Raw genomic sequence first — 14,391 nt, forward strand, 5'->3', positions numbered from 1 at the left:
ATCTAATTAAATTCACTTTAGTAAAACACATCTAATTAATATCACATATTTAGAAAATATGTGTTTTTATATACTTATATATTAAAAAAAACTATAATATAAATATTTTTATTTTTTTATTCATAAAAATTAGTTTAATTGACAAATACTGATATTGTTAGATTATTATTTTAGTGTATAAATATCTAAGTAAATTTACTTTAGTAAAAAACAATCTAATTAATATCATATATTTAGAAAATATGTGTTTTTATATACTTATATATTAAAAAAACTATAATATAAAATATCTTTATTTTTGTATTCGTAATAATTAGTTTAATTGACAAATACTGATATTGTTAGATTATTATTTTAGTGTATAAATATATAATTAAATCCACTTTAGTAAAAAACAATCTAATTAATATCACATATTTAGAAAATATGTGTTTTTATATACTCGTATATTAAAAAAACTATAATATAAAATATCTTTATTTTTTTATTCATAAAAATTAATTTAATTGACAAATATTAATATTGTTAAGTTGAATATCATGTCTAAGAATCGAATTTGAAATCTTACAATTATGTACAAATTTCATTATTATTTCATAAAAAGAAAAATATCTATTTTTTTTAGAAATTGAGAGAAATTTTGACCCTTAAAAGTTCGATGGTTTTCATGTTTGAGCTAGCGTGCTTAGTATTCTTAGCTATGCTTATTTGCTGTGCATTTTATGTTCGAAATTATATATAATACTAGGTTATTTCAAATATCACCCTGCTCTTTAAAGTAATCAAAGGTTTATGGTGACATCCTAGATACTACTAAATTACTAATGAAACCAATTAGTTATACGAGTACATCAATATCATTGAAGGTTCACAAAGGTGTTAGCTAGCTAGGTACAATTTCCATTAAATATTTCAAAAGAATTAGAACAAAACACCAAAGGAAAAACCATGTTGAACTACATTATTTGTTGTTGTATGTCTTTTTCATCAATTAAAACTATTATTAATTGGTTTTAGGATGAATAATAAGTTTATGAACATGATACAATAAAAGGCTAATGAAAAAACCGCAAAATTGAGTAAATCATTAAATTGTTCATTGAAACTGTAGAGGTTGAGCATTTACTCCGTTAAATTTAGAAATATACAAATAACAACTTGAAATAGAAGGATGAAATTTGTGTAAATGTTAACCGATTACATAGTGAACTAAGTTGTTAACAAGCTCATTGTCGCGTAAGAGATATATTAATTTGCTCAATTTTAAAAATATGATGAATTAATTTATTCGATTTCAAAAACAAAATTGAGAGTTTTTTTTTAAAAGGAAGTAGAATTGTCATTATTGTAAATGTAATATGTCTATCTATATTATTATTGTTGTTTTATGAATGTGAATATTTTTTTTATTAGCAAACAATATCATTAAACAAGTGGCAATGGCAGAAGCATTGAAAAAATCAGCAACAAGTAGATTCAACAAATTTTCAATGATTAAAAACTTTACTATCTCATAATTTCCATGCAAATAGATTATGTTGTTTCCGCTTTATTGATCAAGCATTCTCTTGTCTCCTTATTCTCTTCCAAATCCAAATTGAGGGAAATGTTATCCCCATCCTCCAAAGTCAGAAGACCTTTTGAAAGTAAATATTTAGAGGCGATTCATCTAGCCTAGTCGGTGGCGAGTTTTTTGGGGTCAGTTTCTAAAACTTTTATTAAATATCAGCTACAAATTTAGGGTCATAGTCTGACCTACATACTTTATTTTTAACTAATTAGTGTGTTTACAAGTGCAACTCACGGAGTATGTGATGACGGAAAAAAAAAAGTATATGTAATTATTATTACATAACTTTATAAAATAACAAAGTATTATAATTATTTTTTTGCAAAAGATGGGATATGTAACAGATGCAGAGGTGATTACAACTAAATAAAAATCCACTTAAACTTGTAATAAAGATAAGTGAAAAGCAAATATTGAGAAAAAAAGATCTAATATAATGTATTATACAATGAATAACACTATGGCTGGGCAAAATGTCCAGTCTTGAGACCCGAATTCATAATCGAATTCAAATCCATTTTAAATATTCAGTTAAGTTTATATGATTATAATACGGTTTATTTATGAGTCAATTGGATAATCACTTATATTTTATATTTCGATTTGATTTTTATCCACTCAACTTTCAAAAATCCTAAATCCCCAAAACTCTAAAAATTCTGATTTTGCCATCACTCTATGGACCTTCCGCCTTTCGGCAGCGTTTTTCGATAATTTATTACTAATTTTATTGAGATATTACTAACTTTATTTAACCAATTGTTTATTACTAGAGCTGTCAAAAAAGTCATAAAATTAGGTCCTCTATTAAAATTATTTTTTTAAAATTCTGACTCATTATTTCATTATATTTTGTGGGCCTAAGGGAGGGGTTTTTAATTTTTTTTTTTAAAAAAATATCGGAAAAAATTAAAAAAACTTTTTTTTTTCTCAGAAAAATTTTGAATCGAGTTTTTTCTTAAAAAATTTGGTATGAAAATTTTTTTAAAAAAATTATCGAAAAAATTGATTTTTTTAAAAAATAACGGGTTTTTAAATTATGAATAAATAATATTTTAAAAAATAATCAAATTTTAACCTATTTTAAGAAAAAATCAATCTTAAAATTAAATTTTTCAAAAAGAATTGTTGAATTAAAATCAATTATTTAACCATGACAAATTTTAAAATTAATTTTATAATTAATTTTAAACCAAATAATAAATTTAGTTATAAATATAAATCTATATATTAGTTTTAAAATAAATATAGTTTGATTTAAAAAAAAAAAAATTCAACTATGCATAACCTAAATAAGACTATTGCAATAAAATATACAATACTTTAGATGTAATTCAAAATTCTCGAGTACCCGTCCAACAATTCTTGGATTCAAGATACATCCAGAATCTCAAACAAAATTCTTTAGTCACAAAACTTGCACTTTAATTTTACAAATCTTTGCACAAAATATCAATTTCAATAATTATGACTAAATTTTATTTGTGTATTGATTATAAAATGGCAAAATCTATCCTTTTGTCATAAAACCTGCACTTTAGCTAAGTTTCTAAACAAATATATTTTGAACTTCCGTTTAATATTGTCAGTTCTTATTTCTTTCTCAAATTTGATAGTGTATTGTAAATAAAACTATGGGGAAATCAACATTATAGCACTTTGTCTTAGCAACCTCAAAAGACAAAAAAGAATTAAACAACTATGCATCAAAATTAAAAATATCAAGTACTAACAACAATGTCATCGGTAATATTGAATTGATCTATCACCCTAAGCAACGTCTATCACATGAATGGGAAAATTAAAGACTTAAAATGAAATAATTTTATCTAATATAAGGCATGAGGTGTTGTCTGATTATATGATACGCACATTTCTACATTAAAAATCTAAAATCAGAGCAAATATGTTAGTTGTTATTACTCCCAATCAATCAGGTCCAGTGGAACTCCGAAGGGAATGAAAGAACATAGCTATGGTTTAGAGATTCCTATAAGTTCAAATTATCAGTGGCTACGTTGTCTTGAAACCATAAATTAGAGGTTTTTTAGGTTTTGCTTAAATTTTGTCACCCTAAATACTATAAATAACAAATTTGTTTGATTCATAACGTGTAATTTTATCTAGTGTGTGTATCAAATTAAAAAATTAGAAAAATAAATTTCTAGAAACAGAGTCAAGAACAAAGCTGAATATCAAACCAAAACACATAATCCTACAAATACATGACAAACTCTAGTAGATAATAGGGATTTATTATAATTGTGAACAATAAATTTTTTTTTTTTCAAGTATAGGGAAGAGATATTGAAAGGGATAACGAAGAAATCAAAATATGAACTTGGAAAATACCAAAAGATTGGTTGTTTAAGGTCCTTTATTAGTTTCCTTTCTCAACCATTATGCTTTTATATGTGGTTGCACCTTTTTTGCTATTTCTTATTAATTAAGACTATTTCTTTTTTTCAAAAAACGACCTGCTATGCATTTTTTGTTTTATTTCCATGATATCTATAATATGTGCAAGTTTCAATAAATAAAAATTCAATAAAATTTGAATTAATAATTAATTAATATTAATACATTAATATATTATAGAAACTTAATTATTATTTATATAAACTTAAAATTATAATTGATTTTCTAATAATTGTCAAATGGCAACCTTGCTATAAAATTATGCTTATAATATTACTGTGTATAGATTATTTTTATCAAAATAAAAATATGTTATTTTTAGTTAACTCAATTTCATAAAAACAAAAGTATATTTTTTTAATTCACATAATTAAGGTTAAAATTGTGATACAAATAATTTTAAAAAAAATTGGTTACAAATAATTCTTTAGAATTATTATGTAGAAATGAAAATTAAAAATAAAGCTCAATAAATAATAAAAAAGATATCATTCAATTGTTAGTAGTAATATATATATTTTTTCAATTAAGGTTAAAATTGTGATACAAATAATTTTATAAAAAAATTAGTTACAAATAATTCTTTAGAATTATTATGTAGAAATGAAAATTAAAAATAAAGCTCAATAAATAATAAAAAAAGATATCATTCAATTGTTAGTAGTAATATATATATTTTTTCAATAAGTATATAATATATGCACTTGTATATGACCATATAAAAATAAAACTCAATAAATATTTAATTAATAATTATAACTTAAATGTCAGGAAATAAAATTAATAGGTGCACATATATACAGTTTTTGTTTCGGTAGTTGTTTTTTTGTCAATATTATTTGCTTTTATTAAATTATTAATAAAAAATACTAACAATTGGTTATTACTTTTGCACTTAATAATTAATAGTGATATAATTTAAATTCATAAAAATATATTATTAATGTGAGTTTATGTGTCTACTCTCTAGTTATTTGAGGGCTTCCGAGATAAAACTAAAAAGTCTTCTTATAACTCAAATTTAAAATTTGATTTTTAAATTTTATATTTTTTAGGATTTTCGCATCAGACTATCCCATTAAAACTATTTAAAAAAAAAATTCAGAATTGTACGTAGAAAAGACATAAAAATTATCTGCGGTGAAACCGAAACACCACTTATGGAAAATTTATTATCTATCTATATCTTTCAACCCAAAAATATTTTTTACCTCTATCATTTAATAAAGTCAAAAATTTCAAAAAAAAATTAACATTTTGACAATTTCAAATTTTTGAAAAAAATACATCTAAAAAATTTTGTGTTCAATTAAATTTTATAATTCTTTAAACAAATTCTAGAAACATTGTATTTCAAAAGTTACGATATTTTTTATTTCATCCTCTTTTAAGAAATTTTTTCCAAAATACCCCTACTTTGACACTAGTGTACCAAAATGGTCGTATTCTCTTCCTACGATTTCTTGAAGGTTAAAAAAAGAATAAGATATTTTAGTATATTAGTTTTAAAGTAAGGTATTTTATAAATTAAAATTCAAAAAGATGATATAAATGAAAAAAATACTCAAAAGTTGGGTTCAACCAAATATTTTAAATTCTTTTAAATAAATTTTAAGAAATATTAAATTTCATAATTTTTAATTTTCTAGAAAAAATTAAAATTTACATTTTGAAACATTCAAATTTAGTCAATTTTTCGTAAATGTAGAGAAATAATTTACTTGTATTTTGAAATTTTTACGAATATTTAAGAATACCAAAAATGTATTTCATATACTTTAAGAGGTGAGAGGTATTTGTGGGAGTGTATGATAGATTCTTTATATATCATTACTAAAATTTTGCCTTATATATATATACTCCTATCCCGTATTTTATTTTTAAAAAAGATCATTTTTTACCTTTTTTATTCAAAAAAAACTCAAAATTTTTGTTTTGTGGTCACATTTGTGTTCTCGAAAACTTGAAAAAGGTTTTCCAATAAACAAATGTAATCTAAAAATTTTAAAATAAATTTGAAACACAAAGTTTGAGTTTATATAAAAATTTGTGTTCTAAAAAACTTGAAAACAATTCTCTAAATCACAAGTTTTGAATTTCAAAAACACAAAAGTCTTCTGTTATATAAAATTTGAATTTTCTAAAACATATTTATGTTCCATAAACCTTTTTTAAGTAAATGTATTTTGGATTTTTTTTTAATTTTCTATAACTGAAGTTGAATTTAATATGATATAAAAAAATATTATTATTTTTTAAATAATTTAATAGATAGTATATATATATTATAGAGTATAATTTTCGTCATACCGCCTAGCGCTGGTGGCCCAATCTAATTTGGCCCAATTGTGCGAAAACCCCTTTAGCAAAACACTATTTTTGTTATTGACGGGAAGAAAATTTGTTGAAAAAAAAAGATATTGACGAAAATATAACACTATTTTAGTTGTCGATAAAAAAAAAAACACAATTTTAGCTTAAAAAAATTATTATTCTTAAAGATTATCCAAGCCAACCAACTTGATTTTTGACCCAACACGTTAAAGTCCGAGTCAATCTAAATCAATTCATTTAAACTCAATATTGTGACATAATTTTTATTATTATCTATGTATAGCTATAATTTTGTTGTTGTATTTAATTTGAGTATTTAGTTTATGTGATTAATTTGTTGTATTTGTATATGTATTTTAAATATTGAATGATGTATTGTGATTAAATTTTATGATTATTGATACTTTTAAGTATTAAACATTTAATTACGATAATTAAGAATTAAAAAAAAAGGCATGGTTACCAATTCAACCCAATGTAATCGGTTCATGACGGGATTGATTTGGGTTTCATGTAAAGTTACAGGTTGAAAATTCAATACAACTCAAATAAAATTAATTGATTTGGATATCGAATTTGGTCTAAATAAACCCTAAATCCAACCGTGTATGCCCTTAATTTTAATCATCCTTGCCTTCCTCAAATTTAAAAGAATTTAATTTATATATATTGTTATCGTGTAAAAAAATAAAATACACCGTCAATCAACTACAATAAATAAATCGTTAATAATATTTAATTTTTGTCATAATAACTTCTAAAATCACGCATATGATTGATTATAATTTGTTGATTATATAAAATTATTTACACTAAAAACGTATGTAAATTAAACTCTAATTAAAATCTTCACACACTTGTACCTCAAAAATATTATTTTATAATTTTTATCCTTAATAACATTTAAATATTTATGCATATTTTATTTTGTACATAAAAACTCAAAAATATTATTTTATAATTTTTATCCTTAATAACATTTAAATATTTATGCTTATTTTATTTTGTACATAAAAATTCAAATTTTAAAATTTTTAAAATAAAAAACTATTTCATATATTCAAAAATAGAATCACTCAAAACATATTAGTTGCGATAAAGAAAAAGTTTCAGAAAACTCCAAAATTTGAGTTTTCCGATTATGATATAGTCGTATTCTATTATTGGTTTGATAATTGTTGCCATTTGGAATCGATGACTATCTTGATCACACCGTGTAACATGTTCATCATAATTGTGTATATTAGTTTTTAACGGATTATAGCCTCTTGTACTTCATATAATAAACATTTTACTTATAAAAGAATGTTGATCATGTCCTATTGACAAAATCAAAAACAATTTATTATAAGCAAGGAATTTAATATGACCAAGAAATAAGGATAATATTATTATTCAAATAACTTTTTTAATAGTTAAGAAATTATGCACATTAAAAAGTGAAGCAATCAAACCAATCTATTAATCAATAAAATAGAGAGTGGACAAAACTTATTAATAGTATTATAACACTCACAATTAGATAACAACAACAACTTAAAATATTACGAGAGATTAAATATAATATGTGTTAATATTAGATTCAATATATTTTAAATATTAAATATTATATAAATAATAGTAATTGAGATTATTATTTTGAGATAGGGGAAAGGTCGAAATCCACCCTTAATATCCTTAGATTTATTTTCCAATAAAATATAATTAATTATTGTAGAACGATTTAAATTTTAAATTATAATTAATCAAAATTCAAATTTTAATTAAGAAAATATTTATATTTAATATTTAATACATCTCAAATATAATTTTCAATTATACAACCAACTTATAGAAAAAAACGAAGTAAAAGACGATTTCAACCCAATACACAAAACAGGTAACTACTTTTATTTCTACTTAAAAAATAAGTAATTTATAGTTAGTTTAACATGAAGTGTGTGATCTAGTCAAATAAGAAGTATATGACGGTACCTGAAGTATACGTTATGTATAAACAAAAGCCCTAGAACATTTCAAAACTAATTTGTTTTGTGAATGGCTCTAATGTAACGCCTGTAACTGTGGGCGAAATAATTTGATTTAAAAGTATAAATTAACAAAGGAAGGAACATTTCAAAAGCCGACTTGTTTATTGTAATAGCAATATATAGTAAATAAATAATGAACTCTAAAACAATGGCATTATTATTAAAAAAATATTTAATTATATTTTTGATTCATTTAATTTTTTAATTGTACAATTTTGATCTATTTATTTTTATCTCACATTTATTTTACTTTTGGTTTTCGATCTCTGACATATTTTTCTTAATTTTTTAGATACATGATATGACATAGACTTTAATTTCTATTGATTTGACATGAAATGATCCATTATGTGATTATCTTTTCCTCTTCCGCCAATTTATCGTCGTTGAAATTGGAGCTATTTTGAGATTTTCTCCTTAAACTATTGTGCTTTCTATCAGTTTCTAAATATTTACGTAAGAATGTTCTCGCGTTTTACTTTAATCTTTTTTAACAGAGTATGAAAGTTGTCTTTTTCAAGGCTCGAATGGAGTTGCAAATAGAAATTTAATAAATGACAATAGTGTGACGACGATAAATAGTTGGAGAATTTGTAAAATCTTCAAACAAAGAAAAAACGGAGAAAGACTAAAATTAGTAATTCTAATTTTAATTTTTTTTATTAAATAGTTTTTTAATTAACTAAATATTATTTTGTTTTATTTAATTAAAATAATTTTTTATGTAAAAAATTAATTAAAATAATTTTTATCATTTTGTGTCAAGTCTACTTTATCATACCACATTATCAAAAATTTAGAAATAAATAAATAAAATACAAACTCATTCGTTTTTAATTAAACGATTAAAATTACACAGTTAAAAAAAATTAAAAGAGTGAAAAATGCAATTAAGAATAAAAAAAAAAAACTAGGAAGAAATGGCTTCCATTCCAGCTAGCCACATCAACCTTATCGCTCCGCCTGCAGCATTGCAATTTGTAGTGATATGATATCTATATTTTGTAAATAACGAATAAATAAATAAAATTAATTTTTATATTTATCTTATATAGAACACCAAGCTTTTTCCCTTCGCCCACTACTTTATCTTTGGGTAGCTACAAGACGACAACAAGATATGTCTTTACAGGTTGGCAATCGACGTTGCATCCTTACCCTTTTTCTTCCTTAATTGACGCATTTTCATTTTAATACACAAGTATTCCAGCTATCAACCAAAATCATAATCTTTCGTCAAATAAATAAATAATTAACAAAATCTTAATTTTGTTAAAAAATACACACCAAACACATAATAATAACAATATTGTAGCAAACAACAGAGGGATAAAATTTAAGGTGGTCTAATAACACCACCAAGAAAATCTTCCGTATTTATAAAAGATTTATATTTACCTTATCAAATGACATTAACATAGATTTAACTTATAATATGTGGATAATCTTTTTACTACCAGATAAAATTATTTGCCTTAAAAATAAGTGAAATTTAAGAAAGCAAATAAGTAAGAAAAAGTTGACATAAAAAGTAATTATAAAAAATTAATTACCATATTAGTTTATTAAAAGTGAAAATTATGTTTGACTCTTTTAAAATTGATTCATTAATTTCTTTTTTTTTTAATTAGTCATTTAAATTATATTTTATTTCTACTTTGGGTATTTTGTCTAACTTTTAGCATTGACTATTGCAATTAATTAAAAATATTTAATTGTTAAAAACTTTATAAAACATACAATAATATGTAACTAATATTAATTATTCATAAAATATTCATCAAACCTTATAAACTATAACTATTTAGCTACATGTATACCCTCTAAAAATTTTGGGATAAAAGATTTTTCCATATAATCAACATTATTAACTTATTCCACTTAGATAGTCAACTCGTTGCATTATTTAAATTATATATTAACATTTCATGACTAATGATTTGAAGAAAAAAAAACTTAAAGAACTATATATGTAATTTAATATAACTTAAAATATTAGTGTTGCAATCTTAATAGAACATAAATGATCAATTTAAAAGAAAAAAAAAACTTAAAAAGACTAATCCAAAAAATGGTCAAACATAAACAAGATAAAAATATCATACCATATTTAATAGTGATGATAAAATTGAAACACTGTATAATATATAGTTGAATAATGATATGATATGATAAAGACACAATATCACTTATTTTTTTGACATCCTGACAACACTTCGAAACAATTAAATATAATTTTTTTTTTCAATTTAACTTATAATATTTTTAAATATTATAAAAATACTAACAAATAATTAAATAGCTAATGAACAAAACTTATTTACACTACTAAATAAACACTTTCAAATTTCTAAAACAATCACAAACTTTTTTGAGCAAAATGTTTTATTAATAAAAAGTAAAAACAAAAATTAGGGGGACATAAACCTAATACACGAAAAGAAAAATCAAATAAAAAATGCTAGAAAGATTCCACCAATTAAGCAAGACTTCTGACCCTTACATTATAGTAATGCATTTTCATTATGCCTATTCTTTTTTCTTGTTTAGAAATCATGTAAAAGGTTCTTCACTGACAATACAATAATAATGCAAATATTAAATAGTTATCAATTTATTTTTTCCTAAATTTTGTTTTGTTAACATCTCTATTTTTTTAATTTAAATTATGCAATACCTCTAAGTCACGAATAATCATGGAATGTAAATTATCAATAATAACAATAACATTAGGATATGACATACTATCCTCCAAATCTCTTGAATGTACACTTGCTTCCAAATTCGAATAAACTTGATGATTTTGAACAACACTCATATCTGACATTGCATTACTCTAAGAACTTACGATACATATTTGGATAATGAATATTATCTATTTGTTGTTCTATGTTTTTGAGTAAGATAATTTGGATCCAAATACTTTGTGAATTGCATCATGGTCATCTTTTTTTTTGGTATAACTCGTTGTCTCTCCCAAAGAAAATGAATATGCTACCATTTCCAGGGAAAAATCACAAGCAACTAAATACTTTTATTTTATTTTGTAGATATGCTAAATAAGGATATGATGTATATTGTATGTAAAAGGTAAATTTACCATTGTAAAAAATTAAATTTATTTTTAAAATTTAAATTAATATTTTTATAATTTTGAATAATAATTTATTTTCAAATATTCTAATTTAGGTTTATTTGCAATACATTAGATTATACAATATAAAATAACAAAATTTCCATTGTAATAAAATCATACATTCGATTCTAAGTTCATATTTTTGTTACTTTTATCTTGAGTTTATAATTTTTTTTTAAAAATTATATTTAATTAATCTCAAGTTAAAAAAATTATTATTTTTATGAAGTAAATTTGTTAAACATGTTTTGTTTCAACAAATACTAAAACAATTGGTAAGATAGTTTTGTAATGACTAAAAAATGTAAATTTTAATTGTAAAATTTGAAATTTTATAAAATCAAACAAATTATTTAACTCAATTCGCTTATCCTTGAATTTAGATCATCTGATTCAATTTTCCTCCATCATTATCTAATTCTCTCGATATCTTTCTTAACTTTACTTTTTCTCTTCATTAAAAAAATAATAAAGAGAGAGTAAGATTGAAAGAGAGATAAGGAGAGAAAAATTGAATTAGAAGATCTAAATTTTTTCTTTTTTGATGCAAGAGAGAGCATAAACTCAAAAGAGAAATTAAAGAACTAGGCAAACATCCTTAGGCAATGACATGCAAGTCTTAGAGATATCTTTAAAAAGGTATATATGAAGCTCAATTGAAGGAGACTTTATACGTACAATTGAAAGTGTCAAAAGAAATATTAAAGTTAGCAAATCAATCAACAATATTTTCAATAAGTGTAAGACGATATTTAACACGGTGAATCAACTAAACTTTTAAGTCATGTAGTTATGACAATTTAAACTTTGAAGTCACTCTATTAACTTTAAATTAAAATGCAGAAATATAGATATATTGTTATTATTATTATTGTTATTGTTATTATCATTATTATAATAATAATAAGGCTAAATTACATCTGTGGTCCTTTAACTTAATTTCATGTAACGTTTTAGTCCTTTATCTTTTTTTTTCTTCCTGATTTAGTCCTTTATAACTAAAAATATTAAATAAAGTATGAAAATATGAGTTTATTTGAAGATTTGCGTTACGAATTTGATGAAATTTGTATTATATTGAAGAATATAATTAATTTTATGAGTTTTGATTGAATTTTTTTTTGAATTTTTGTATAAAAAAGGATATCATTGTTGAAATTTTAAAACATAAAATATCAAATTGTCACTTAAAATTAAAATAAAGGACCAAGTCGGAAAAGAAAAAAGATAAAGAACTAAAACGTTACCTGAAATTAAATTAAAGGAGCACAAATGTAATTTAGCCTAATAATAATTATAATTATTATTATTATTTATCATGAAATGCCTATGCTGGCAACCAAAATTTCAATAAAGAACATTAAACAAAAAAGGAATACATATACTAATTAAATAACCATATTTTTTTATTTTTTTGAAAAAACAGTAGTCGGTTGTGTTACAATTCATAATATTCCAAATCCAACTGTATCCTATTGTTTTCTCTTTATTTCATTATGATTATTATTATACCAAAATGAATGTATTCATTATGATTATTTTAATATTTTTAATTATATATTTTATAAAAAAAGTGCAAAATATTAAATACATAATTATATTTAAAGACAAATATTAAGAGAGGATAAAAAAATTATTCAAACAATAATTTAAAAATTACAAATTTTTCTTACAAATAAAATAAAAAACTTCAAAAAATTTCTTATAATTGAGATGAATTATAATATTATAAAGTATTATTATTTGTTATCGTCATCTCCCTCGTAGTATCTCTCTCCGAGATTCTCGTTTCCCGCTATTTAATACTTTCCTTAATTAACTAATACTAGTTATGTAAAACAGAATTAAATAATATCCGTTTTCTTCTTCAAAATTGAATTAAATACTAGTATTATTTAATTAACCGATAATAATTCGAAAAACCGAAGAACGTGAAGGCAAGAACTGATTACAAAATTATTATGAGAGTGATTCATTCAGCACTATTCTTACGTGTCGAAGTTCAATAAGTCTCACCACAAATTCTATTAGACTTTATCTGACTTCCCCTCCAACACGAGCCAGCAAAACATGGCCGGCGAATTCGCCGGAGACAACACACCGGAGCTCCTTTGTCTAGTTCACGACATCGCCGGAATGTGTGCAGGAGGAGGAGGCGGTTCTTCTTCTCTCACCGCCGATGCAATGTTCAGAAAGGACTGCACCGATCTGGTTCGGCGGATCTCCCTCCTTACACACTTGTTTGAAGAAATTAGGGAACTGAACAAGGTTGTTGGTTCTGCTTCAAGTTCTTCAGCTTCTGTTTCTGCTTCGGCGGATTCGTGGTCCTCTGATCTGGTGCTTGCTCTTCAATCTGCTAAACGATTACTATCTGTAGCGAAGAATTTCAGTTCCAATTCATCTTCTGTAAGTTTTCGATCTAATGATGTTCGCTTCTTTTCATGTTCCTTTTTTTCGGTTTTTTATATTTATTTATTATGAATTTGAAGCTTCTGCGGTTGGTTCCTGTTTGCCTAATTCTAATGCTGAATTGCAATAACTGATCTTAGTTCACGGTTGCATAAGCAGAACTCCATGTTTGGATGTGGTTTTGTGTTTTGCTTTTTATTTTGGTAATTTAGATCTGTAGTTCACACAGCTGAAATTCCAAAACTTTGATGTTTCATTTGATTTCATTTCATTACTCGTCATAATCCTGTTTGATATTTTACTGTTTGAATTTTTTTTCTTTAATTGAGAGAATGCTCGATTCAATTTGATGAACCCACGCCTATATAGCACTGACTCTTCATCTCGAAGGCGTGGTGTTCGACATGTCACCAACGCATGTAATTATATTTCATCATTTCCATTTTCTCAAATTATTACATATGTGTATGTGTCTTCATAGGCCAACATCCCTA

The 14,391-nt window shown here is 23.4% G+C and overlaps 1 protein-coding gene across 1 annotated transcript in view; it reads left to right on the forward strand.

Annotated features, from left to right (window-relative positions):
- Positions 1-13,382: 13,382 nt before the first annotated feature.
- The window catches only part of LOC101512750 (U-box domain-containing protein 11), a 3,830-nt gene continuing 2,821 nt past the window's right edge, over positions 13,383-14,391 (forward strand). The window contains exon 1 of the mRNA XM_004505200.4: positions 13,383-13,894. Coding sequence (XP_004505257.1) covers positions 13,559-13,894 — 336 coding nt within the window. The 5' untranslated portion in view covers positions 13,383-13,558. The remainder of the gene's footprint in view (positions 13,895-14,391) is intronic.

Source organism: Cicer arietinum, chromosome 6 (assembly GCF_000331145.2).
Source record: "Cicer arietinum cultivar CDC Frontier isolate Library 1 chromosome 6, Cicar.CDCFrontier_v2.0, whole genome shotgun sequence".
Taxonomy (NCBI): domain Eukaryota; kingdom Viridiplantae; phylum Streptophyta; class Magnoliopsida; order Fabales; family Fabaceae; genus Cicer; species Cicer arietinum.